The sequence below is a fragment of the Prorops nasuta genome, unplaced genomic scaffold, assembly GCF_024137725.1.
Source record: "Prorops nasuta isolate Cenicafe-Biocafe unplaced genomic scaffold, Cenicafe_Pnas_1.2 PNAS00009, whole genome shotgun sequence".
NCBI classification, from domain to species: domain Eukaryota; kingdom Metazoa; phylum Arthropoda; class Insecta; order Hymenoptera; family Bethylidae; genus Prorops; species Prorops nasuta.
In genome coordinates, this window is record NW_027116806.1 from 7,010,137 (window position 1) to 7,037,959 (window position 27,823).

The 27,823-nt window shown below is 40.7% G+C and overlaps 4 protein-coding genes across 5 annotated transcripts in view; 3 read left to right on the plus strand and 1 right to left on the minus strand.

Annotated features, from left to right (window-relative positions):
- Window positions 1–908, plus strand: part of LOC136776430 (uncharacterized) — a 94,567-nt gene extending 93,659 nt beyond the window's left edge. Inside the window, exons 5-7 of the mRNA XM_066731955.1 lie at window positions 101–431; window positions 522–680; window positions 763–908. Coding sequence (XP_066588052.1) covers window positions 101–431; window positions 522–680; window positions 763–902 — 630 coding nt within the window. The 3' untranslated portion in view covers window positions 903–908. The remainder of the gene's footprint in view (window positions 1–100; window positions 432–521; window positions 681–762) is intronic.
- A 5,295-nt stretch (window positions 909–6,203) lies between these two features.
- On the minus strand, window positions 6,204–8,042 carry LOC136776431 (uncharacterized). Of its 2 annotated transcripts, none has more exons than XM_066731956.1 (4): window positions 7,252–8,040; window positions 6,811–7,178; window positions 6,596–6,726; window positions 6,204–6,424 (listed from the first exon to the last, which is right to left on the minus strand). In XM_066731956.1, the coding sequence occupies exons 1-4, from the start codon at window positions 7,496–7,498 to the stop codon at window positions 6,217–6,219; spliced, it is 954 nt and encodes a 317-aa protein (XP_066588053.1). In that variant the 5' UTR covers window positions 7,499–8,040; the 3' UTR covers window positions 6,204–6,216. The 2 variants fall into 2 exon arrangements, with proteins under 2 accessions (XP_066588053.1, XP_066588054.1); XM_066731957.1 differs by having other exon boundaries at window positions 6,282–6,424; window positions 6,621–6,726; window positions 7,252–8,042.
- A 3,133-nt stretch (window positions 8,043–11,175) lies between these two features.
- Cdk5alpha (Cdk5 activator-like protein) lies at window positions 11,176–24,372 on the plus strand. The gene is made up of 5 exons (XM_066732138.1): window positions 11,176–11,457; window positions 14,867–15,427; window positions 15,946–16,188; window positions 23,755–24,051; window positions 24,136–24,372. The coding sequence occupies exons 1-5, from the start codon at window positions 11,419–11,421 to the stop codon at window positions 24,229–24,231; spliced, it is 1,236 nt and encodes a 411-aa protein (XP_066588235.1). The 5' UTR covers window positions 11,176–11,418; the 3' UTR covers window positions 24,232–24,372.
- Window positions 24,297–26,455, plus strand: LOC136776212 (uncharacterized). Its single transcript, XM_066731592.1, has 2 exons — window positions 24,297–24,437; window positions 24,497–26,455. Exons 1-2 carry the CDS (start codon window positions 24,297–24,299, stop codon window positions 26,453–26,455), a joined length of 2,100 nt encoding a protein of 699 aa, XP_066587689.1.
- Window positions 26,456–27,823: the final 1,368 nt, after the last annotated feature.

Consider the following 27,823-nt stretch of genomic DNA (forward strand, 5'->3'; position numbering starts at 1 on the left):
AAACGACGTGGCATAGGTTGGTGTAACGCGTATCTCGAGAATTAACATGGCTTGCTCCACCCCTGGAGAACGTATTATAATTGTTTTCTGTGAATTTCAGGACGACGACAAACTAACGTTTCACCGACATCCTGTCGCACAAAGCACGGACTGTATACGGGGGAAAGTTGGATATACGAAGGGCATGCACGTATGGGAGATTCATTGGAGTACAAGGCAACGCGGCACGCACGCTGTAGTAGGTGTCGCGACGAGTGATGCCCCGCTTCACAGTGTAGGATACCAGAGCCTAGTTGGCAACAATGCGCTTAGCTGGGGTTGGGATCTCGGTAGGAATAAACTATTTCACGATTCGAAAACTAACAACGGAGTCACGTATCCAGCCCTACTTAAACCCGACGAGACGTTCATCGTTCCTGACAAATTTTTGGGTGAGTTTGTGGGATTTTTTGGACACTTTCCTGTAGTATGTAACTTTTACACACACGTGGCAGGAATATTAATGGAATGTGAATTTTTAGTGATTCTTGATATGGACGAAGGTACGTTAGCCTTCGTTGTGGACGGTCAGTACCTAGGAGTGGCATTTAGAGGTCTCAAAGGTAAAAAGCTCTACCCTATTGTATCTGCTGTTTGGGGCCATTGCGAGATTACAATGAAGTACATCGGTGGTCTTGATCGTGAGTATCAATGAGACAATTGTTTGTTAAGATCGCACTGATCGAGTCTTTGTTATTAACGTGATTTAATTTTTTCTTACAGCCGAACCTTTACCTCTTACGGATATTTGTCGAAGAGTGATTCGCAAACAAATCGGCAAACTTAGTACAGAAGAAAAGATTGAACAGTTGATCCTACCGCGAGCGATGAAGTCTTATCTCCTGTACCGTGACAGGAGGTAGTGAAGTGAGCAAGAGCAAGAACTGAAAGAAGAGGAAGGAGATGGAGAAGTAAAGATTTTGGAAATGGCTGAAGAGAATAAAACGGTGGATGGCCATCGAGATGTCAGTCCAGCTACGACTACAAGCGCCATTTCACGGGTCGAACGAAACCGTTGTTGTCACACTGCAGAAGAAAGGACCGTTCGCCACTGTCGAGCATAAAAATCCGAGCGTCCAAGCCCACGAACGATCAGCCGCGTGTCCGCATTCACCAATCACCTCGAACCATCGAGCCAACCAAACGAAATTTTCAAATTTTGTTTTCTTACGATGGATTATTTTTACTCGAATCGGCTCAACTTTTACGACGCCGTCGCAATGGATGAGCAGCAATTGGATTTAGCAAATTATTTAGGTGATATTGTTGTTTTATGTTGTCGATACGACTAAAATCGTGGAGCCTTTATCGATTGTTATGATTATGCCTGCAACGATGCGGCGCTTTAATAACTTATTCGCATCGTCCTACGTATATAGCATTTTCTTTAGTTCTTATGTTGTTACAAGTTTCTGTAAAAGGGCCTTGAGAGTCATGTTTGTGTAGGTATGGTCAAAAGGAAGGAATTGCCTGTTTATTGAGATCTTAAGAGTCAAGATTGTTGAGCACGATTGATCGATTGGACACGTGGCTTAATCTTTATCACGAATATATATGTATATGAACATATATGTATATATATATATATGTGTGTGTGTGTGTGTAAGAGGAAAAACGAGTAAAAATACAGAGAAAAGTAGTTGGTCGGTCGAGACTGCTGACAACGCTCCTAAGTTGGCCAGTAAAAAGTTGGACGTAGTCGAGTCCAGAGGCTGATGTGGGCACGAAAGCCGAAAAAAGCCAATTTAAGTATTTGATAAAATGGACGCCTGATTTGCGCGAAGTGGCGAATTCCTGGTCCGGAAGCTGCGGTTACGCACTGTGCGAAAGAAACGGAAGAAAAATTGAAAAAAAAAACGTCGATATTTGCAAGACAAGTGATGATCGAGGAACTCGAGGAGTCGATGCAGCGTCGAATGACAAGAGTATAAGAGTTGTGTGTGGAGATAGACACTAAGATAATAAATTACAGATAGAGATATGTGTACAGTGAAAAAAGGAGCCAACCAATCGAACAGCCACCTTCCAATAGACTTGTTTCCAAGTATTTTCTAAGTATGCTAGGTCTAATGAAGTATAGTGGTGTGCGTGTGTCGTGGAAGAACATTAAAAGACTTTAGCTCTAACTGTTCGCGCACATATTAGCGCGTATAACTAATTAACGAAAGTTTTTAACGCGGTGGACACTTATCATCGTAGCAAGGAACGTCCTAATGAATGTGAAGCATTGGGCGATAATGAATTACCTCTGCTAAGTTTATTAAAGTAGTAAATGGAATACATAAACTACTTACCTTAAGTTGGAAGAAAAGTGACTGAATACGGGCATTGGCAGAAGGTTCCAAACATGAATTAAAACTGTCGTCGCGGATCGCAAGATATTTATCATAATTCAACGAGAATAATTGTTAAGCCGATGATTAGCGCGTCAATTTAACAGCACGACGACGACGACGACGACGACGACGATGACGACGACGACAGCAACAACAACAGCAGCAATTATTGTTGTTGGCAATGCTGATGATATAATAAAATTACGATGATGAATGATACAAATATAAATCATTCTACCGAGGCGTGAACTACTATACTATTAGCATGACAATTTACGATTGGTCCCTTGTAACTCTTTACTTTTACGTTTGTCGCTTAGGTGGCGATGTCTATTTGTATATAGATATAACAATAAGTATATAATAATAGGAATAATAATGATGTCGGTGCGACGATGAGTGTTTTACGGATGATGATTGTATCCAAGACTGCAGAGCGGACAGACCGATTGCGAGACGCGATATCTGTCTTTTTAAACATTAACACGCATGCTACGAATAATTATACTTCGTTCGTTGTTTTACTACAGCTCCAACTACTTAATCTCTCATATGTTTGCCGCGTGATTGTTTACGCTTCGATGTTTTCCAATTTTTCGTCCCAAGTTTATTCGTTAATTATTTTCGAGTTTGTTCGTTCCTTTCGTTCGAGTCGTTAAGCTCGGATCGTGATGCGTCTTCCAAATTATTATTAAACTCACAATCAGTTTCTCTCTCTCTCTCTCTCTCTCTCTCGATAGAGCTTTTTTGCTTTAAGTTTTAATGTCATTTTACGTTAGGAGTATATAGTTTTTTCTCATGATTATTTTGCCTTCGAGGTTCTTTTTTTCAACATGTGTTATCGAACATAGTGGGAAAAGAGAGAAAAGAGAGCGAGATAGCCGTTCTTGAAAACACGCACGATCTCGCAATCGGGAGTCCAGCAATTACGGCCAAGCGGTACCTACGTACGAAACGCGCAACGCTATTTCTTAGCAACGCACTTTTCTCAATTCGGAATTATGGAAGTAACCCGGTGTTAGGGATCTTGTGTGTGTGTATGCATGTGTGTGTGTGTGTGTGTGTGTACGCGCGCGTTTGTGGAAGAGAATATAAAACGAATCGATAACGAGTCTACAAAATGGCTCCTGTGCCCATTTTTGGATAAGTCACACGTGGGAGTAGGTGCCCTTGGTTACAATTGATGAGAATGCTACTGAGATTGATCCGCGTTAATGAAATTTACCCGCAGTCGAGGAATTCGATTCTTTCCAGACGTCGCGCAACAAATTGAAAATTCTCTTTGTCGTTCGCGCCTCAGTAGTATTGTCGCAAGGTGTGTAAAAAAGGGCATCACTGGAAATGTAGAGAAGAACGTGCATTTTTAGCGGAAGACACAGTGCTTCTCGATATTGCTTAAACGGATATTTATATAATGTGTGGATTAAAGCCCTGTGACACACGTATGTACACTGTTGCTTTACGTCGCGCATGTATACAAGATATTGCAAGGTTGAGCGCAGTCAGGAGGGTCCCGCGCCCCATGAAACGAAAAGCAGGATACAAATTTTCGTTGGTGTCAATCTATTTATCGTCTGCTGATTTTGTAAAATTTTCAATCTTGAGAGCCTAAGCGAGCGCAAGCATCAGGGCAGACGGAAGGGAGAGAAAAGCTGGAGGGGAGGAGTAAAATAGTGTGTTAGAGGTGGAGGTGGATGTAACAACAAGGCACGGCACGTAAGGAAGCAAAATAAACGATATAAAATTTATGCTAGGCTCAAGCTACACACAAATCTGAACGCGCATGCAAAATATAAAATATGCACACACATTACAATAAACACGCGTTACTATGTCAACGATTTGACGCGCGTCGCATAGTGTACACATGGCGTTAACGCAAAATACACTTTTGCGCCCATAAACTTCTTTAGGCTATTACTTATCGCTACTATCAACCGGTATCGATAACCATTTTCTATGGTTATTCCAATAGCGCGTGTCACGTACCGAGCATGAGACAGGACAAATAGCATTAGAATGTTGTAAATATTATTATTATTATTATTAATATCATTGTACCGAGAGCGATAGCTGTGTCATTATTTGACTATCATCTTAGCCGGCATAATTGTGAAATGTTTTTCTATGTTAGTATTACGCTCGATCGATCAATGTTTATTTACTTACAAAACTTTAATACTTCCTCGAAATCTTGTAACTACAAATTGTAGCTAATCTCATTCTCATTGAATTTCAGTTGTATTTACGATTAGTAAACTTTTAATAAGTTAAATTGGTTTTTCAATTTTTGTTTCAAGTTACTCGTCCATTCTTCTTTCTTCTGATTAAGATTATAGAATTTTATTGTCTTTTTAACACGATTCATAAAAATTATCATATCGTCGCAAAATTATTCTTGAAGATATTCGTTGACAAAATTTAGTTTAATTAGAAATAACAGAAAGAAAGAAACGCATATTTTTGTTCTCTAAACAATTTGTGTATTTGCGTTACGTTATTTTATTCGTTCTCTTGCTTATCAAAACTTACGAGTTTCGCCTTTTGATCGATCGTCCGTAGAAAATCAAGACGTAATTCTAAATTGGAATTACGGGATCGTTGTGGCTCCCGCGAGAATGTGTGAGAACTGTCGTACATTAGCCACTCGATGATATTTTGTATCATATACTGCCAGCCCGACCACCACCACCTATCTGTGCATACGCTGCCTCGAAAAAAATTCGTCTGATTTATTGACAATGCGAGATAATTAGCGAAGCGATTTAATTGAATGAATGACGCGTGTGGTTTGGATGCATGATTTAAAAGAGGAAAGAATGAGGATCAGAGAGCCAATACATTGATAAGAAGTAACAGAGAGGATTGGAGTGACGGTTCGAGCGATACGAGTGCTGGAGTGTTCGATCAACTTCGTATCTTGCACACAGTTCAAAGATCTGTTCTTTGGAATTTTTGAATGAATTGACATGATTAAAAATCGAAAAATTTTTATTTAGAATTGACACGATCTTTGTTTTTTAAGTAAGGATAATTTAAGAGATTTCAAAATGAAAATGTGATTAATATTGGGAAAATATAAAGATACGAAATAGTCTACGAACTCCAAGCCATTTCCGGTTTATCGTGTATTTGTATTTCACGATGAGTTTTTTCTTTGTGTTTTAAGCCTGGACTATTGCAACGAGCGATCTCACGTCTATTTAAGTATAAGTTTACAATTTTAGCGTGGTATTGCTGTATAGTGATGAGTGATGCGAAGGATTTATAAATATGTAATGCCTTAATGTTAACGATAATAATGGATAACGTTATATATGATTAGTTGACGCAAGGAGTCGAAGAATTAAAAATAATACAAACGCAAAAAGGGCAATATGCGCTAATGTTTGTCTCCATTCTGTTCGTGATTTGATACTTTTTATTATTCCAATGACAAAACGGAGCGATACAACAAGTGTGAATGAATTGTGTATAGAACGGACTGCGCTGTCTTTAATAGTTCAGGCTAGATGTCGATGTTTGTAGCGGATAAAGAACAAAAATACAACACACCATATTATAATTAAAACTAAAAGTCACTAAAACCGTTCGCCTATCATTTGTCTCATCTTCGAATGCAGTATTGGATTCTAATCTATATATATATATGTATACATATATAATCTCGAGAAATGCTTGAAATTGTCTTCTGTTCTATTATTAATTTGTTATGAAAGAAATTCATTTCGACATGCTATTTCATACTTGTAACAACTAAAGCTACTTTTTCATTCCCACAAAGTTGCTTTTCTGTTCTCTTTTAAAAGTACAAATTATCTTTTATAAAACGTTGAACGTGTTAATTTTTATTTACTTTTATCGGTTGTTTCTTCTTCTTTTTCTTACTTTTTGGATGCTCTAAACTTTCCTCACTATCTATACTTTTAAAAGAACTGCAGTCTCTGTATAATATGCTACAATCCTCATTGCGTAATCCAGCTGCAGCGGCATCCTCGACAAGGTGACCCCAGCCAGAGGTTGGTACAAGCGAATTCACTATATCCCGCCTGCACAAACAGATTTAGGTAATTTCAAACGAATTAGATAGCAACAAATTTGTACTCAAATGTGGATTATGATATTAAAACAACAACTAAAAATGAATTGCTCTAGTCAAGCTTTCACCTTATGGTTTATCAATAAATTGATTCAACTGTAAACACGTTGCAGAGACTTACGTTAAATACTTCCCCAATATTTTACCGATTTTTCCAAGATCTCTGACGAGTTTTCGATTTTCCAAGCAAATAGTCCTTTGGATACAGCGTATTTTGCCGTCATCGTTCAATACTTCCTTCGCCTCTGGAGTCTGTCGACGTGCAAATTACATGTACCGGTAAAAAATCGCACAATCGAAATGGAAGACCACCGCTTATAATCGTCACATACTTACCAGCATACTGAATTTATCCTCCAGACCGATCGTGTCGTAGAGCTCCCTTTTCCTTCTATTGTTCAAATTATCGACCAAAATCCCTTTTCGTTTCGTAGCCACAATAGTGTTTTGTATAATTGCAAAAAGTAACAATAGGCCGATGAAGCTGAGGAGAACGATATATTTGGGCGACACGGCAATTATGGGCTCCGGATTACGCTGGGCCATCGGATGTGTAATAGGATTTGCCACAGGATATGGTAATGCAAAATAATCAAAGCCATAAGGCATATTTTCGCTTCTGAAGTGTGAAAGGGACTGCACGGGTGGCGGTGCTGGTGTAGTCGTGTAAATATTCACCGGCGGTGGCAAATTCTGCTGAATAGCTGTAAAATGAAAGTTTGCAAATTCACTAAAATCAATGTATAAGCCCGGAGGGTGCAAAGAGAAGCCACTAACCGGGCAAATATTGGGGAGAGGGTAACGAAGGTGACATCAGTGCGGTCAACGGTGGCATTTGCGAGGCAGCAGCTTTTGCAGTCATATCCGATGGACGATACGAATTAAACTCTTTGCTTACTGAATCCAAATTGGAATCGTTCGAGCGATTTGCTAATGTTGCTTTAGCATCATCTCCGGCCTTGGTCACCACGAAAACTCTCCAAAATACAACGATTGCCACAAACGCTTTGCACACTCGTGCCATGTTCACACTTGTACGCTGATATTTCTGATGCGATTCTGGTCAGTGTCTATCCTCTTGTTTGTAGAAAAATAGATGTAGCCGATTCTCTGGATATTTCGCGTCTTCGGACAGGCAGACGCTGTTGGCGAGATAAGGGAAGACTGATCGCTGGTAGGTCTGACCATAGAACTGTTCGTGACAAGCAGCATTCGTACGAGTAATTTAAAAAACTACCTGGCCTTTATTATTCAACTCGTTGACTCGTATGACAAGTTTACGGTGCAAGGAGCGCTAACCACTTGAATTTGTTTATTTAAATTTCAGCATCAAGGTACACGGGTGCTCTCTTTTTGACAAGTACCGTAATTTTCGAACGTAGCACGACTAAATTGATCTAAAAGTGAATTGGCATCAGTGAAACTATACGGTAAATCTATACTGCGCGCATTAATGTTAAAGAGGTAAATCGTTGAAAAAGGAGAAATTAATTGGATGAAAAATGCATAAGGCACTCGTGAAAAGCCAAAAATTTTTCTTGACATCGTTCTAATGTAGAAAGCAGTAGCAGCAAGCACGGTGGATAGCTTAAAAAAAGATAAATGAGTAAATTAAAAATGTGTTTTATTTTGGTATAAAGGTCAAGTAGAGTTTATGGTCTGAGAAGGTGAATCGATTTTGGAAAGATGGACATAGCGTGGTATAAATTTTTAAACACGAAGAGACGCGACTGGAGAAGGCATGGGGGGGGGGGGGGTAAAGGGTGACGCGTTTGGGTGGGTTGGCCACACAGTATCCTAGGGGTTGCTATGGCAATGAAACTGCGAAGGGATGGATAGCCGAAGGGGACCTGTCTGCCTGGAACCTCCCTAAAGGGGATGACGTTTTTCTCTCCGTCTATCCGCAACGCCCACGCACCATGCATCGCGTCAGCTGTTCTACCGCTTGCTCTCTCATCCATTTTTTTCACTAATCTTGCAATTACACTCGATTTCAATAACGGTTTCCTACGGCTATTTTATTCTCTATGCAAAACTGAGAATACCAAATGCTTTCCTTCGCCAAAAAGCCAAGAAGCATCTATATTTATTTAAGAAAATTTCGCTTCGTCTGTGCCAGAAATACATATAAACATCAGATGCAAATCGTATTCAGAAAAAGGACTGTGATCACCAAAAGGGTCTGCAACAATATTACTGATTGATTTCTACGGAAAACCTTTGCATATGCATGGAAAAATAAAGAAAAAAAGAACGGCAATTCGTTTCTTAAATTTATTTCTCCGTGAGCTTTAAAGTTAATACTCGCATTGCATGGGCGTTCCATTATGAACGTTTTCCATCATGCAATCGCAAGCTCGTTACAAATGCTTATTCGTTTGACCCAGCTGCTCATAGGAAAGAAATCTCTTTCACCTATCCTTCTTCAGAATCTTAATTAAGCTTATATATTTGACACACATTTCCTCCACGTCTTTTTATTTCACTCGGAAAAACTTTATTTTTAGAGTAGCTATATATTGATAAGGTAACCTAATTTTGGTGTCTTAATATTTAAGTATTCAGCAAAAAATTTGATCACTTATCGGGTTGTCTATTTTCAGAGATATTTTACAGTTTCGTAGAATCCAAAGACTTCAACGCAGTATTCCATGTTTTCTCCAGCAATAACAATCGACGCTTATTATTATACTTTGGCAATAAATATCGAGCTGGCGCAACACGAAACTTTTGCTTATTAACAGAAATCATGATTTCATACCTCTCAAGAAATTTCGTGCGAAACAGCTAATTTGTGATTTCTCAGTATCGTGCTCACGACACACGAGACTTTACTACGCTGAAACACGCCGTAACGTTTATAAAAAATAAAATCTAATGCTTGAGTAGACTGTGGTCTCTTAAGCTCCTAAATATTTGATCCCTTTCGTTAATTCACAAGCTTCTGTTTCCAGCTAATGTATTTTGATTGATTTTTTATCACACAACCCACTTTCTATACTTACCCCGTTCCGTACACTCCCCTATGTATTTTTAATTTTTGCTCTCAAATTAATAACTATCTTTTAATTAAATTGCACGCTCGCGAGTATTGTAAACATGCTGATATGAAAATTCCTGGTACTATATTTTGCAGAAAACTCTATGTAGAAACTGTCAAGTGAATAATAATTTCATCTCTTATAATGGTATAGGCAAACTCTACCTACATTATTTATAATTAGTAAATTTAAATTAAGAAGATAATATATCAATGATAAATTAAACTTTGTCAGAATTTTCTTATTTATATATACAAACACTTATCACTCCAGGCATGCTTACGTTTATCGGATCACTCGTTTAAATGCACTTCATCGGTCATGCATAAAATATGAAAATATTTTTTTATCATAATATATAATTAAATTCTAAAAATAGATACAAGCGGTCTACATTTAATGCTCATGAGATATGCAACGCGATAAAGGAATGTTTTTATTCGTTAAATTAACGTCTATCCTCTCAAGAACCACAAAGTAAATGGAAATAGAACTAGTAAAGAAGAATAAGTTTTTAAATCCAGATGGAAAGCTGGTCATTCGATACAAATGTAAATAAATCAATATTTATATATATGGACATCTCCCATACGTGGGTTTTCTCTATCATAGACTACATTTCTATTTTTTTTTTGTCTTATTGGATTGTCTGTAAAATAAATTTCAATCATTTAATTTCTGCAATCTCGTTATGAAAAGATTATTTGAAAAGACTTTAGTGGAATCTTCTGATGGGTATACTGGTCGATTCAATTAGGCGACATAATAAAGCAGAGTAGAGGATAGAGGACGCTCATGATACTCGTTATTAATTGAAACGCTAATTAGCGTGTTAATCGACTATGCTCCGCGCACTCGACCAATAGTTTTTTTCCTGACTAACTGGTTCACGCTTTATTCGACCTAATCCGGATTTCTCAGCATCGCGACTTCGTTATCTGCCATCTACCATCTACTGTATAAAGCAATTTTTATCTTTCCTTTTATAATCACTTTGCACACTCTCATCAACCACCTTATCCCTCGCTTTTATACCAGATTTTTCTCCATTTTTCCTCATTATTCATCATTACGCATCTCCTTGCATTTTCGTCCATTCTATTTTAAGGGCAAAGAACTCCTGCTGCCAATTAGATTGAATATTTTTCTAAAAATTTATCCAATACTTAAAAATAGAAAGGCGTGAAAGATCTTGGCGTCTCTCATCCGATAAAAGCAGCAGCGCGCACAGGTAGGTCACTGCTTTTCTTACCTCTATGCAAGTATACATTTTACATCGCTCATTATTAAATAGAACTTCCTCGCAGCTCAAAAGAGTTTCAGCTACTCCAAGTCGTAAAACTGACTTTTAAATTATTTTATTATTTCATCATAAGTATTTTTTATAAATGAAATCAAAACATCCTATTTAATATCTCTATTGAAGAATCTTACAAAAAATTAACGTATTTTTTGCGTAAAATGTTTATTATTCCAATGATAATTGCATTTAATTAGGAAATACATTTTTTCATTTATGAGACGTTTATTTTTATTAAATCACCGATGTGCATGGAGAGGCCAATAAACAATCGAGTAGGTTGCCAGAACGCATGGAGGCTCCAGTATACAGATACGCAGACAGTAAAGAGTATATTCGATGAAACACTTACTGTAGTAAAATAGTCTAATTTTATTTTGATAAGTCTGCATTTGATCAGAAAAACTACTCAACTCAATCATTTATCGACTTTGTGTATGATACACGCGTGTTTAGTTTAGCCCAATAGCTTTTCTGATTTGGTAGTACTTACCTTCATTGCTTTTTTATTTAGAGACATTACGTTTATCGAAGATCTACTTAGTACGCTACGAATCACACATCAAACAGTATTGATTGACGCGTGATTTCCTTACCTCGCAAATGCAAGCTTTTAACGAGCTGGTCTTTTCATTCTTGGAGGTTAGTTTATGAATTTATTTTGTTATTTTTATCTTTTTTAATTGCTTGAAAATATCGATCAAACCATTAGGGAATCAAACTTTCGTTGCAAATTCTTTGGCAATAATTATTTTTACTAGGTGATGTATATTACATTAAGAGATTACTGCAATTAGGACAGTTTTAAAATAATTGTGAGTGATGTATAAAATGCATTTGCTTTAAAACAGGAAAACTGATAAGTCCACGAGATTGACATTCTAATCATTATGATCAATCAGTTTATTTTATTCCGCTGAAAAAAAACCAATTTAACGCTTATTATATACTTAATACGTTAACAGTGTCGAATAGCTTCTTCAGTACCGATTATCTCTAAACTTGGCTAAAACAAGTATTTTTATGTGTAAAACTGAATCCTTAACAGAACATGGTCGCTTGCTTATAGTTTTAGTGGTATTAACGCTTAAAATTGGCGAATTGAGGTTACGGACACTGTTGTTTACATATGATATTACCGATAGCGTTACTTGCAGGGCATGCGCACAACGTTTCCAGCTTGTTCAATAAATTGCTGTTTATATCAAAAGTCCTTATAGTGAAGTCGTATTCTTGAACGTAATCAGATATTTTGATTATTCGAGTCCTATATGAGTCACATAAATAAATAAAAAATGCAAACATAATTTAAAATATTAAAGGTTAATTCAACAAATGGTAAATTATTATTATGAAGGCATATAAGTACGATACTAAATGTGACCGTTTACTCTTGTATAAACAGAACAACATCAATTGTATAAAAAATTAATGCGACAAATAAACCGTCGTACCGTGCAATGTAAGAATCAAACAAGGAAATATTCTAACATTTTAGAATAACAGGAAACATCTTTGATGAGGCAAACTTCACGGCAGAATACGTGAAAAGTTTGCTTAAACATCGTTCTTAACTTGCCCACATAAATGCAAAAATAAAGCTATAATAAAACATTAATTAAATAAAAGATAATAAACGAATGATATAAGCTGAAATTAGTTAAAATTGGTCATTAAATTAACGTAATTTATTATTTAAAAACGTATAACAGTGCTACTCCATAAAAATAGGAATATAAATTTTAAACATCTTTCTCACTCGAAATGTAATATTTTAAAGATGCAAATTATTATTAAAAAAAAGAAAAGTAGATTCGTTTCACATAATTATTGGTATTCGTATTAAATGCAATATTCAATATTATAAAAACAGCATCGATATCGATAAAAAGCATCGTGGAATTTATTGTGAAAATATTTTGCAGAGTATACCATAAAAACCTGGACCTACGTCTACCGTGATAGAGTTGGAATCGCGAAGAGTTGTTTGGGGTGGGAGCTAGAGTATCCGAGGACGAAGGGGTGGTTGTAGAAAGCAGTCCACACACATTGGTTTTTGGGACGAAAGGAGCAGTAGCACAGGTTGCTCCTTCTTCACTCCTCTGACCACGGGAAAATAGAGGACAGAAAGGTAGGGGAATGTAAGGGGGTGGTTTTTCCTGTACATTCCGCGAAATGGTAGTACCCCCAGACGTTGAAAATCTAGCGCACCCCATCCTTTAGGAAGACGCTTCCGAAGCAAGTAGAAAGTTGGATAGTCCTGCTAGCCACCCCCACTTGTATAAACACGCTCACACAACGAAACACAGACATACACGTACATCGAGGAAAAGCACTCTACTCGCTTTTATCGAACGTGTGCGCGCGCAATAATTCTACAGGGGTTGCGCTGTCATTCGTATTCTCTTTCGCAGAGTTTGTCGACGTTTTACGAAAATGTTGACAGTTGCGAAGAAGTTCGTCTGGGGGACGAGAATGTCCAGTGACAGGAGGACGACCGCATCATCGAGGTCTTAAGGATAATATATAAATATAATAATATACATGAGAGATAATCGTGTTGTAAACTAAGTCCCACTCCGAAACGTCGGTAGAAGCAACGTCGATTACACCTTCGGGGGTTGCGACGCACGCCACCGTTCATCCCCTCCTCTCACCCCTTCGCCACCCTCGCTCTCCCCTCTTCCTCCTCCTTCATCTCAGACAAGATTGTCAACACTCAACGTCCAAAGCGCGCCGAGTGCACGTTGGACCAGCCATAATCAAGCTTGCCACGATTTACCACCAATCACCACCCTCGTCGTCCCACACTGGGACAATTCCAGGAACAGCTTCGACAGAGTCTGCTCGGAGAATTTTTCAAGTTTTCTCGCCATTTTATACCCAGTGCTTTCCGCTCGACGTTCTCCGGAGGAATTTGCTGAAAGTGCGTAGTGCAGGAGGAGGAACAGTAGTAAAAGCTGGATAGAGTACGACTCTGTGGAGTGGACGAGTGCATTGGAGGAGGGAGAGGCGGCTGTATGGAAAGCAGCTGAGGCGACGAGAGAGAATCGAATGATGATGCCAGAGTGTCGGTGAGAGAAAATTCTGTGGATAATTGTGCGAGGTGGAAGCCGGTAAGTTCGGAGGGGGTGAAAGTCTATCGCGCGCGGCTTGGTGTTTTCGTTCGGTTGGGCCATCCACCCTCCGAGAGGAGAATCGGCGGAGGGGATTTTGACAGAAGTAGGAGAGAGGGTGAGAGAGGGTGAGAGAGGGTGAGAGAGAGAGAGAGAGAGAGAGAGAGAGAGAGGATCATCGATCGCTCGCCATTTTGCCCGACGGCCGACATCTTTCGGCAGCCTCGAGCAAGGCTGCTCCCTTCCGTCTGTTTCTACTTGGTCCTATCGCTCCAATTATCCAGTAAAATTCATCATTCGAGCGAACCAGTGCTAGCGGGATAATCGGTGCGCGTAAAAGTGTCGGTGGTGTCGCGGATTGGATCTTTCGTAGAGTTTAGTTATTGATCGCGAACCAAGCCCCGGCCATATTAAAGTTTGTGCGGAGGGAGACCGAGAGTCGCAGGGTATCGCGAGAGGAGCTGGATCGTGTCGAGTTGAATTGAGCAAAGATTCGAAGGATTTGATAGTGTTTGGAGGAGAAGAACGGAAGTATCGCGAAGGGGTAAGTAGAGTAGGGGGAGGGGTGTAAGGAGTGTCCGGAGGCCTCGTGTCGGGGCTTCGTGTCCTTCCGAGTGAAAGGACAAGCCAGCAGGCTGGGAGGTCGGCTGAGCGAAGTGGTGGGTCCCGTCGTGGAGGAGGCCATCGAGCCAGGGGATGCGACCCCGCTGACGGGACCCTCGAGGGAGGCCTCGATTCCACGAGTACCCCCGCCACCCCCAACGGTCACTACGCCAAGTCCGCAGAGACCGCCACCTCGCACCAGTCCCGACCCTAAGCTCGCCGAGCAACGTTTGCAAAAGGATAACGAAAACCCGGAACAACAGACGCGTAGACTATCGCAACAACCTTCCACCCAGCAAGACACTCAAATCTTGGACGATTCTCGTCAACAGGAACAGCAACAGTCCGCGAATCCAACGATCCAGCAAGCCCTTCCTCAGCAGCAGCCTGTTCAGCAGCAACAGCAACAGCAGCATCTGCAGGAGCAGCGACAATCCGCGAACATGGGGACCGTACTCTCGTTCAGCCCTCGGGAGAGACGCAGCACCATCTATCCACCTGCGGGATATCCACACACGGATTTCCCGCTCAACAATTTCAACTACGAACAACTGAACAATGCGAAGAATCGCGAGAAGAAGAGCAATGACGCGTCGGTGGCGCCCGCGCCGCCCCCCGGCCACCACCATCCACCGACGAACAATAATTCCTTGCAAAACAATAATATTAATATCAATAACAACGACAACGCCAGAATCATCTCGGAAAAGAATGCCATCGAGAAAAACCTCAAGAAACACTCCCTCTTCATCAATGCTCTGTCGTGGAAACGATTCAGCACGGCGAATAACAACAAGAAGAAGCTCGATAATAAAAATAGGAATATTGGCTACCGACAGCCATTGGACAATATACCTATAGTGGACAAAAACAAAAATATTCAAACACCACAGGTGAGCCCGAAATTTTACTACTCGAGAACGTATACTATATATTTTGATTCGTCATTGTAACGATCGTCTGCACATTGTCAGTAATAAATAAAAATAGCTGCGAGTCTAATTATTAGAAATGCTCGCTTTTACGTGGAATTCTACTGGCGGTGACGGCGCAATACGCCACTATTGATATTTGCTTTTCTATACAGTTATCATGGTGTACCCTGTACTTCCCGTTATATTTATGAATTTATATAAGCGACAATGGGGAATAATCCCCACGCTATGTAAGAGCTTTGACCTCCCGATTGATCGATAGTATATTGATTGTTATCGCTGTGCCTTCTGCTTATTATGACAATGTGTACAATCATTCGATCATGAGAGAACTATTATTTTACTTTTACGAATATAGTAACTTCAATTAAATATGGTTAAGTTGTACGGTGGAATTTTAGAGTACTTACGAGGGTTTTTTTAAGGGGAGGTACGAAGCGTAATATATTATTGCTATCATAAACTCTAAATTGCAGACGAAAGCACCGGTGTCGAATAACAATCACACAACGCACAATCCTACGTGCGAGAAGCTGATGCAAAAACCTCTGCCCCCTGGACCAAAGAAAACTGTGATCCAGGCTTCCACATCGGAATTGCTCAAGTGCCTCGGCGTCTTCCTTCACAGGAAATGCACCCGATTAAGGGACTTTCAAGCCGGCGACGCCGTAATGTGGCTAAGAAACGTAGACAGGAATCTGCTCCTTCAAGGATGGCAAGTGAGTATATCGATTCGAGCCAGTCCCCTTATAAATTTTTATGGGAAAAGGGATTCAGAATACTCGTACTATCGATCCAATACTTTTATTCCGTGCAATATTTAATAATCATTCAACATATACATTATCCACTTGTGTTGAGAATAGTTTTATCTCATTTGATCCAATTATTGTCAACGCAAAAAATTTCTCCATTTCCGTTTGGCGAGACTCTCGACGAGCAAAGTAACTGCTTCTCGTCACGTTATTCGAGCTTATAAAGAACTTTGACCTTTCGATACGCAAAGTTATAGAATTACCAACTAAATCTATTGAATATTTTATTTCCAAGAATGAAAGAGACATTAATATTCATTTTTTATTATAAAACAAGTTTACAAGTGGCTTCGTAGAAGTAAGAAAAAGGTGGCAATTTTCACAAGGAATATTGAAGTTTCTGGCGCGTTCCCTCGCCTTCTAAAAGCAATAAAGAAACCAAGATAAATAAAAGAATAATCGAATTACAATAATTCCTATTCGCATTACAGAATTATTTCTTTGTAAAGAAATAAAATGTTAACCGTCACTGGGATATAATAAATATTTATAGATGAAATTGAGCAGCTGAGATGAACGAATTAATGGACAAATAGGAAACAATTGATAAAATAATTATTCCCCATCATTCATGCCATAATAGAAAAAAAGGTTTGTTTCGTAAGTAGAAATACCAGTGGCAGGACTTTCCCCTGTGAGAATAGAACTTATAATGAGGACGTTAGTCACAATGTGCTGGATAGGGTGGAAGGAATCAGTAGAAGAGTTTCGTGAAGCGAAACAAAAGTGTCCATTTAGCCGTTCCATCCATATGGTGTACTCAAAGCTACTATGAGCCAAACAACCATGTTTCTCATTAATGTACGCGAGGATAGTTGCACGAAGAGAGTGACCCGTGGGACCCCTCATCAATCATAACTCCTGTATGCGTTTAGAAATTTGATATCCTATCAGAATTTCCTACCGGAAATCTCACCTTTTCACAATATTCTCTGTATATGTGATTATATACTCATCCCATAAACTTACATTTGAAAATATATCCTCACAGTTTCCATTGATTCTTTTCAACATTGATTCCCAATGTTTCACAAAGTTATATATAAACATGCATATATCGAGTTGTAGAAATTATACTTAAAATCGTCATTTCTGAGTCATACCAATGCTAGTATCGATTAACGTTTTATACTGTCACCAGTCGAATGCGAAAGCACGTGTCTTAATAAATTTTGAGTCAGATATCTCGATATCGATTCAACAAATTATTCAGTAATGGCTAATTTTTCACATTTTTGTAGTTTTATCGTCATAAACACGACGTCATATAGTTTATCTATCTCCTGACCTGGCATTAATGTGAACATCCAAGTGCTTTATAATGCGTATATAACGTCACTTTACACCCAGACTATATTCGTCATCATTATAGTTGCACCGTTTATTTATTTAACCTTTTTATAAAGGCTGCGTGTCTATACGCAAGCCATCAGGTCATTTCACCTTTCCCGTTACATTTCCTTCGATTCATCCTTCATCTTTATTTCATCGCATCGTAACTTCTATATTTTCTTGAAACCATACATTTTTCTATATTCTATATAGCTACGACTTTACGACGTTTTTATTTCTTTGCTTACAACAACAAACAACAGTCCAACGTTATAAATTGTTCACTCTTCGACTCGCTATATTACCCTAAGAGACCAAATCTTATATGGCACGTTTACTCGACCTTGCAAATTTTGAACGTTATTATAACGTACTATGTATACACGTACGTAGAAGATTACCTAAAACAATCGCTAATTTTTCACACAAACGTGCCGTGCTCCATAAAATATAATTCCTTGGGCTATAAAAAAAGGGAAACTATCTTGATCTTAGGATTAAACTGACGAAATAATTTTCTTACCCTTTCCCTCTTAAAATTACGGGATATATACGGTTAGAAACGGCGGTATTGCGTGTTAGCTGATAAGCACCATAACTTTTATTTCGTTGGTTCTCATGTGTCATGGGTGGTTCCAATATAGTTGCGACTGCCAGATAACCAAAGCAAGTCGCGTTTGGCCAAGTTACAATCGGTATAGCGCAAAAAGCACCTAGCAGACTAAATCCAAGTAAGGTTGCCGTTGCACGAGTATCGATTTCTCATGTCGATAAGAGGGCTAGCGCTCTGGACGTCGGCAGTCATTCAGGGGTGAAGCTGAGATAGCGAGAGCCCACGCATAAAATTCATATAAGCGAATGGAGAAGGAGCCTCCCTATCTCGACTACCAGAAATTCACTCGCTAACGAGCCGAACGTTTGTTCAAGAGAATCTGCGCTATTTGATCAGTGCTTTTTCGCAATAACTACCCCTCCCCTCTTCCTCTCCTCAGCAACCCCTGCATGTCCCTTTCTTCGTTCGCAGCCACGCTCTGCTTTATCGTCAAATAAACTTCGATTATCCGAACGTGATTGGGGATTATTGCCTCCTATCACCCTTTCCAACCTCTGCCAATGCCTTCTCGTCGAGACCCCAACGCGTTCTTCTCAGCTCTCAACCCTATATTGAAAATAAAAACTCCCACGAATCTCTCGCTCCTACGATTCATTGCATTCGCCTTCGCTTATGAAAAGATTTTTCCATATTACACCAAATCTTATTATAACAATTATAATTATGGATATTTAATTAATTAATTCTCCATTGGCAAACATTATATATGTGTACACGTAACGCTCTTGTTTTCTCGAAGCAGAAATATGGATTGTATAGTCTGCGGTGTTAATATATGCTGTGTAAAAACTGGAATTACAAAGTAGTCCTTTATTAGCTTGAACCATGCAAATATTTCAAGCGCCAACTGCAACTATAGAATAAGTAGAGAAGTATTTTGCGTTTATCTAAAATTCCACTTCTTTTTTCTTTGTAATGCGACGTAAAAATTTGACCACGCGTCATTGTGAAACTCGTCAAAAATTCCTCTCGAAATAAGTTTCATCAGCCTACACTATTTATAATTATCTCGTTACGCGTCGAGCGATTTTACGGCTTTTGTCGTGAAAGAAAAAGTAGTAAATAATGCCATAAATCGTCCTACGCAAAGTTTAATAAATTTGCCTCACAAAATGCACACGGTATATCGCGCGTACAACAAACAACATTAGTGTATATTTCATTCATAAATATTCATATACTTTTATCACAAAATTATAAGGTTGATGCTGAGAACACTGAATTGCGTTAAACGGTTGTACCAATTTCATGTTTATTTAACGTTTAAAGCAGAAATGTAATTTATATTGCGTTATACTTGTTCATGCATGATTTTAATATACGCAAGCAGAACAATTTAAAATGTGGAATTGCACGTGTTTGCTCGTGACTACTAAGCAAATAGCAGTCTTCGGCCACAATTTCTATCGTTGTAAGATTTTCCTTTTGCAAGTGACCAACCCAACAAGGCTTTCAGCCCCAAATCCTACTTGAGCTAGCCCTTCGCTTTTCGTTGAGCGGTCGATGGTCCCTGAAATAGGCTTTCCTAACTCTGAAATACAATCCAATGTTTTTTTTTTCTCACTATAGCTAGCCTCTCTCGTTGCTCCTGCATATTATTAATTACAATGTACTGCACAATCCCCTGCCACTTTAAAGCTTTAAACATTATTGCTATATAGGGTGAATGTGTTTGAAAGAAAAAATAAGCTTACAAACTTAAATAAAGTAAGACACGATTCTTACTGTACAAATTTGTTCAGCAAGAGGGAAACCACAGAATCGGAGAAATGAGAGTAGGGGAGAGAGGATCACGTGTGCCGAAGCATTATGCAAGTGGCAGCGACATTAGGGTGCCTTGGTACCCCTCGAAGAGCGTGTGGAAAAATGCAGGGCCCACAGGGATATCAGCTACCCTCGGTTTTAATTGAGCGGGGGACGAAAATCTCATTGCACGCATCAATCGTTCCCTTCTCCCTTTCCCTCTACTCTCCTCAGCCCCAAAGTTCTTCACTGATGAAACATTTTGCAAAAAGCCACCCTAACGTCGGAACTCCCCCTGCACTAGCCTGAAATAACTTCAGGCTCTCGACCTAGCAGAAATTCCCTTCGGAGCTTTTTGTCGAAAAATGTTCCGATCTTTATTTGTACCAATACATGAAAGAAACGACGAATCACAGACGTGTCTGAAATCACTAACATTTTAGACTCCTGCCCTTTTATCTATTGATAAAGCAAGCGCAAAATAACAAACTGTCGTGTTTTAGTTGCTCTAGTTTATCTATAAAAATAGGTTACACTCAGAATAGACGGTGAATCAAAGTATAGACTTCACTTTTTCCATCCAAGCTCGAAGGGCTATAATCGTAATCTACGAAATATTGAGAAACTAGCAATTCTTTCATATTTTATATTACCATTTTTTTAATCGATTAATTATAAGGCTCTTCCAAGTCGTACAAATATTGGAATAATTTATAACCAGGCGTTAGAATAGTGCGAACTTTAAGAGAAAGAGAGAGATTGGGGAGCTACGCGCGCCTTCTCGTCGGAGAAACTTGATATTTTACAGAAGCAAGAAAAAGCTGTCGATAATGCTTTAGGGAGGATTTTGTAAATAATAAAGAGGTATTGAGGCAATTTTTCTGTCAGTCGAGACTACTTCCAGCACATATACTATTACACGTATATGAGATCCCCGTGTAACACCAAGTGACTCATATCGGTGGCATACATAGTACACGTTCAAATCAAATTAGTCTAGGGTAACGAGTATGCTATATAGCATGCGCCACGTCTACTCAACATTAAAAACGCTTGTCTTGCAATGAACCAGCCTTCCACCCCATTCCTATAATTGCTGCACGTGAACGCCGAGAATAATGTTCATTTAGCAAGGGAGGATAGAACTTTGAACAAATAATTGAAGAATATTTATAGAATTCGTGTGCTCCTCTCAAGCTTCGATACTCACTTCTGCTTAAATGACCTCGTTTGAGCCGATGAAATCGTTCTCTCTCTCTCTCTCTCTCTCTCTCTCTCTCACACACACACACACATTATATACACATACTCAGTCTCCCCCCTCTTACAATATACATGCATCCTACACTCTTAAATTTCCTCTCCAAAGATCCAATTATATGATTGACATCAGTCTAGCGATTTCTATTGATTACAACGTTGTCGTTCATAATCTACCAATTTTGAAATCAGTCAGCCAACAATTTTTCCTCTACGTATATATTTATACTTGCCTCTCTCCAATGTAATTTAACATTGGTATAACTTTATCCAATTACTATCTCATCCAATAAAGAAATTTATTCAAACACAAGTTTAAGCAGATTAAACAGATTTGAAAGAGATTATTCGCAAGATGCAAAAACAAAGATATATCGATTGTATTGTGTTTGGGAGATTATGGACAATAAATTAATAAAGAGAAAAATTGTGGTTGGAAATAAGTCTTGTGACGGGTATTGAAAAAATATCAACATAGTATATTGGTACTTAAATCGTACATATTTAATACGTATGATTATTTTAAAGGACTGTGACAGGATTGTTGCATTTTTATCTGAAAAGAAGAATCACTGCCCCAGTGAACTGAAAACACTTTGTCTAGACAGATCGTAGAAGGTACTTAACTAAATCTCTGAATTAGTCCTCGAAAATCCAATTGTAAAATCTATTTAACGTAGATAAGACGTGAAGATTTAGTGACGTTGTGCGTCCTGCGCGTGACGCGACCAAATAACACGATCATCTTATATTTCCTGTTGCACATTTCAAGGGAAGCCAATGAAAAAGATCAATACAAAGCATCGCCTCTATTTTGAAGCCTTTTAAAGAAATACTATTAATTTCTCATAGGTATTACGGTATTGCATTTCATGACGTATCATTATTAAGATTAGAGGGATAAATGGGTTTCATTGTTTTATGCAGATACATATATATATATATATATATAGAGAGAGAGAGAGAGAGAGAGAGAGGTGCAATTAGCATGAGACCGCGTGGTGACCTGGGAGGATCGATGCCCTCGATAAAATTTCTTGCTGGAAAAATGAGTAAAAGCAGTAGAGAGTGTAGTAGGCGGTACAGAGCAGGAGAAGCGGGAAGGTTGACGTTGCTTTGGTTTGCGTCACTTGGGCTATAGCGATGGCAACGTGTCAACTATATAGGGACGCGCTGCCTGTAGAATAGCAACAAGAGAGCCGTGCTCACCTTTTTGTTCTCGTAATAGACCCGATCTCCTCGGTGCATGTGATGTGCATTATGCTCTGCTCCTCTCGGTCCACTTGCGTCCAGTGCACACGCACCAATGCCTAGATTGCTCGCTTCCTCTTTGTCGTAGGCCAGCAAGGACGTCGACACTTGGAAAGAAAACCAAATCACCTCCATCTCGTCTCTTTTCTACTCCAAGGGAAATAGAGCTTGCTATAGATCTTCCCTTCATCCCTCGATGAGTTAATCTTAATTAGTTTTGATCAGTCTCACGTAACTAACTTGGATCAGCAACGTTATACACGTGACACTCGAAACCTAGCTTCTAATTGCCTCATTAATCGTTCGTCTTTCCGTCAACCAATCTCTTATTCCCAACGAAAAATCTCCTTACAAATCAGGTAGCTTCGTTGTGATTGAATAATTTAATTACACAATAAATTTCTATGTTAACGATGCTACACTCGATATGATTGGCAGAAATTGATTAAAAGCAACAATGAATAGCGTAGGATTGGAAACGTGGCACTTGGTGCACGTTTATCAAGCAATTAAAACTGTATAAGAGAGAATCGATTAAATAAGAGAGGGGGGGAGGAAGGTTTTTTTTTTGTGCTTTGTGACGATTTTCTGCAGTGAAGCTAAGGTAGAAATAATGGGAACGGGTACAGCAGGTGGCTGTATAGCGTTCAACAAGAAAACAAACGAGGTATCGGGGCCATCGATTGAGTCGGGTCACCGAGGGACCTTATACTTATGCGATACTCGTGCCACATGGATTTTCCTGAAAATTTACACTTCCATAGACCCGATATAACCGTAGACTGTTGAAATTTTGGATAATTCATTAGCCTCGTAGAATTCGGAAGTTGAGAGAAATCATTACGACAGCTTCTAGCGTGAACGTCAAATTTGCTTTGAAGGGTCAATGAGTCTGACCCTGTTAAAGATAGGTAAAGGCCGTAAACACACCTGATCGCGTGAATTGGCAAGGACGTTCTAGCATCGCGCCAGGCCAATGTACTTTAGTTCTGGTATCTCACACTAGATAAGCATTCTCTATATGCATGTGCCTACGGTCTACTTTGATAATGACGCGAAGGACTAGGTTTCTGGAGCAAGGAGACAGGACTAAAGCTCTAGTAACCTCCATTACTAAATAAAGACAGACCTTAATACTATAGAAAATTTCAAACAAAAAAATCAATTGCAAAATAAATAGGTGAAATAGGTTGGTTAGAGAAAAACTGTTGAACTTTAAGAATTTCACACGGGTTGTAGGAAGAGAATCTTACAATAATTTTTCTTTACAGGATGTTGCCTTCATCAACCCTGCCAATGTAGTGTTCGTGTATATGCTAGTGAGAGAATTGGTCGACGGCGACGAAGGTTCCGAGAGAGAGTTGCAGGCAACTGTGCTGACGTGCCTCTACCTGAGCTACAGCTACATGGGCAACGAGATCAGTTACCCGTTGAAACCGTTCCTCGTGGAAGATAGCAAGGACAAGTTCTGGGACCGATGTCTTCTGATCGTGAATCGTCTGAGCTCCGAGATGCTGCGCATCAACAGCGAGCCTGGATTCTTCACCGAGATCTTCACGGAGCTCAAGGTAAAGGATCGATAGTCGAGGTTGAAGAATGCAGAAGGCGGAAATCGTTAATGCGGAAGCATGCATGGGAATCGATGTTTTCAGGCATGCGGTGCAGCGGAACGCAGCAATCTGTCGGGTAACGGCTTAGAACGGAGCCTCGTCGTCTCCGGAGTCGCTGTACCCACCAAGGCGGCTTGACGGAGCTACACACACCTGTTGGTGCGCATCGCCAGGAACGGCAACGACGTCACGACACTCTGACAATGGCCACCAAGACGACGCTGCGGAGCTACGCTCGCAGCTTGACCCATCGACGTCTACGTCGCAGCAGCAGCTTCAACCGCAACAACAGCAACAACCCCACTCCCACTCGAGCGTTAACCAGGACGATGCCGAAGCATCCGGTTCCGTGTCTCCTCACATATGTCCCTTTTGCGGCGAACGCCGTCGCGACGATTTACAGATCTCTTACACGATCGAGGACCTCGACGCCATCGAACCGGCCCCGTTGGACGGACGTCGTAGAAGATGCAGCTGTGACCTTCTGGAGACTGCTGGTACCAGTCCGTTGGACAAGCCCTCCCACGGGGACTTGCGCAAGGCTCACAGTACCGAGCCCGAATGGGTGAATACCGGGGCCAGGACTCTCTCGCCCGATGACGTCATCTGGGACCTGAAGAAGCACACCGGGGAAGGTACCGAGTTCCGATGGGTGCTTCACGCGTCCAATACAGACCTCGAGTTGTCCAAGAGGGTAAAGTGCAGCTGTCACAGTTTGACGCCTGCCGAGGATAAGTCACGGCAGGATTCCGGACAACGCGGTGACCTCAGGAAGCACCACAGTGCGGAGACTGACAAGTGGTCCCTGAGGCCGGACTCTTTAACGCCTCCCATGCACGATCTCAGGAAACATTTGAGCGATGATTCGAGAATGGCCGGAGACTCCGGTGCCAGATGGACTCTTCAGGTACCGGAAGTTCTGCCTAATCCGAAGCCTAGGTGCACGTGTCCGAAGAGCAAACTTCCACCACCTTCGCCAACTCCCTCGGACCAAGGTGACAAGAAGGATAGCCGAGTGACCGAGGTTCAGATCGAGGTGAGGACCGAGCTGACCGTCGAAAAGACCACTACTACCACCACTCTTCTTCACTCGAGATCCTTGACCTCGGAGGAGCCACTCTCGCGCTTCGGCGACGGCGACAAGAACGAGCTGAAGAGGGTGCTCAGCGAAGACCCGAGGCCGGAGAGGCCAAAGGAACGCGGCAGATTGGAAAGAAGCGCGCCGATTCAGAAATCGGTCAGTATTAGTATTGGTTCGAAGAAGTGGGACACGAAGGATAACGTTATCAGTCCCAAGGAGAGCAGCAAGAAGAGCACCGTTAAATCCTCATGGGCTATGAAGCCACATTTCTCACTGCCGGTCGAGAAGAAGGAATCCAGATGGGGCAGGGCGCACGACTCCGTGGACGTACCGAAAACGAAGAGCCTGAAAGAGAGGCAGAAGTACAGCATTCGCAGAAGCATGTCGCCAGAGCCGGATCCAAGGCAGATGACCAAATTGGAGAACAGGATCGTCAGACGTCTGATCTCACCCGAGATCAAGATAACCGACACGAAGTGGGCGCCGTACGAGGATGCTTCCCCGTTGCCGAACATTGGTATAAGGAGGAGGGAGCAGAAGCACATAGGTCAGATAAAGTGGACTCCCTACGACGGCTCACCCTCGGACGCCAGCAGCTGCAAGCTGCAGGATCCGGAAGCGGACACGAAGCCCTGTTCGCCGTTCCATAACGTGACGCCTACGCACCATCCACCGCCAGAGGCGACCCCCTGCAGAAACGACGACGAGCAGGATCGTTGGAGGTTCTTGAACCAAGTCTCTCCATTTCCACTGTATCAAGGTGCCTGGAAGGACGAGTCGCCCGAGAAGACTCCGCCCCGTAAATTCTCCACCGTCGAAGAGATCATGGCGACTCCAGTCTGGCTCAGCAGGGACTCGCCCTCTCCTCAATCACCACCCATGCAATACCTGCAGCCCGTGCAATCGCCGAGAAAGAGTAGCATTAGCAGCAGAGTATCGAAGAAACGTGTCTTTGGCAGGGTCAGATCCGAGAGTCATCAGCTTCCGGACGAGAGATTCCTGGCGCCTCCACCGTTCACGATTACACGTGCTTCCAGCGAAGAGCCTAAGAGCAGCAGGCAACGTCCTCAACTGGCAAGATCGAAAGCGCTGCTGGACGTCCCGATTGGTCCCGCGAAAAGGTCGCTCAGCGAGGAGGCACCCAGGAAGCAACGCGATCATCATCCACGAGGACCTATCAGGACTCGCAGTGAAGAAGCCCCCAAGTACGATGATCCTTGGTTCGAGGAGAGCTTCGAAACTGAGTCCGCTGAATTGCGCGAATACGTCACTACGGTTTGATTCATTCATTTCTCCAATCTGACGATTTTGTTATTCTTCCTCCTCCTCTTCTTCTTCTTCTCCTTCTTTTTCGAAACGTTTCAACTCGCTCGCGACTTGCGCTTGTACCGCTCTTTGAGAATACTATACGTAACGATAGCCTAACCTTTTTTAACAGCAATACTAAGGCTATAGCCAAGTTTGTAATCCACTCCATCGGACATCGAGCGTAATCATTCTAAGCAGACAAGAGAGAGAAAGAGAGAGAGAGAAAGCGAAGCGAAGTTCGCATGCTTGTGCACTCCTCGTTTTACCATTTTGGATTTTAAGCTTTCACGCACACCAGAACGAGCTCACTCTGTCATTTTCAAAATAACGAGAATAGACGATTCCTTGATATATATAATAGTAATGCATATTCTAGTACTTATACATAGGACATAGACATAGAATTAGCATATTTTTGTCCATGAAAAGTCTGACGATCGATGAGTTTGCGTAAAATAATTTGGACTGTTCGCCAGATGCTCGGCTCGTGTTTTACCTTGAGTAGGCGAGGATCTAAAAAGCGGTAAACCAACGAGGCAACGATAAGAGGGCCAATAAACGCTGGTCAATAATAAAGCGACGGTTGAACTTCGTTGGCCTATTGTTCAAAAGCTGCGAGTCGAGTGGGGAGAAATATAAAAAAAATGAGATATAGAGAGGTCGGAAAACACATGTCGCGAAGCTCCGAGGTCATGGGTCAAGGACTGATTATTATTTATTGACTATAGCAGAAGGGGAGTCGTTTTGAGTAAAATCGAAGGGCCATTTCCGGTTTTGAACATATACTACCGGAAGTGTCCATTCAATAGCTGATGGTGCGATTTTTCGTTGAGATTAAAACAAAGAATGGTAATAATTTATAGCCTGTTTTAACGATACAGTTAGTTACGTGATAAGATATGATATTAACAATGGTTATTATACCAGTAACGATAATAACATGAGCTTAGCGTTTAAGCGTAGCTGTAAATGTATGGATGCGACGACTGTTCGACTGCGAAAGAAATAGGTATACATATATAGATTAAGGATTATAGGGCGTTGCAATGGTAAGCGACGCTTGTGCATCCAAGTGATAAAATGTGCGTAAGAAGAGTGTAAGATATAGGTGCCGCGCGTACATATGTGCACATGGCGAGCTGTCTATGTGTAACGTGTCTAGGCGTAACCATACCTCAATCTTACCTCGCTTCGCGTTACCAATGAAGAAGATAAGCGATTGAAGAAGATTCCTCTTGCCTTCGGAGTTGCGCGGTGGCTTTCCATGGAAATTTGCACGTTATTCCTTTTTTCACACGAAACAAGCGCGTGATGTGAACAATATAAAAAGAAATAGAAAAA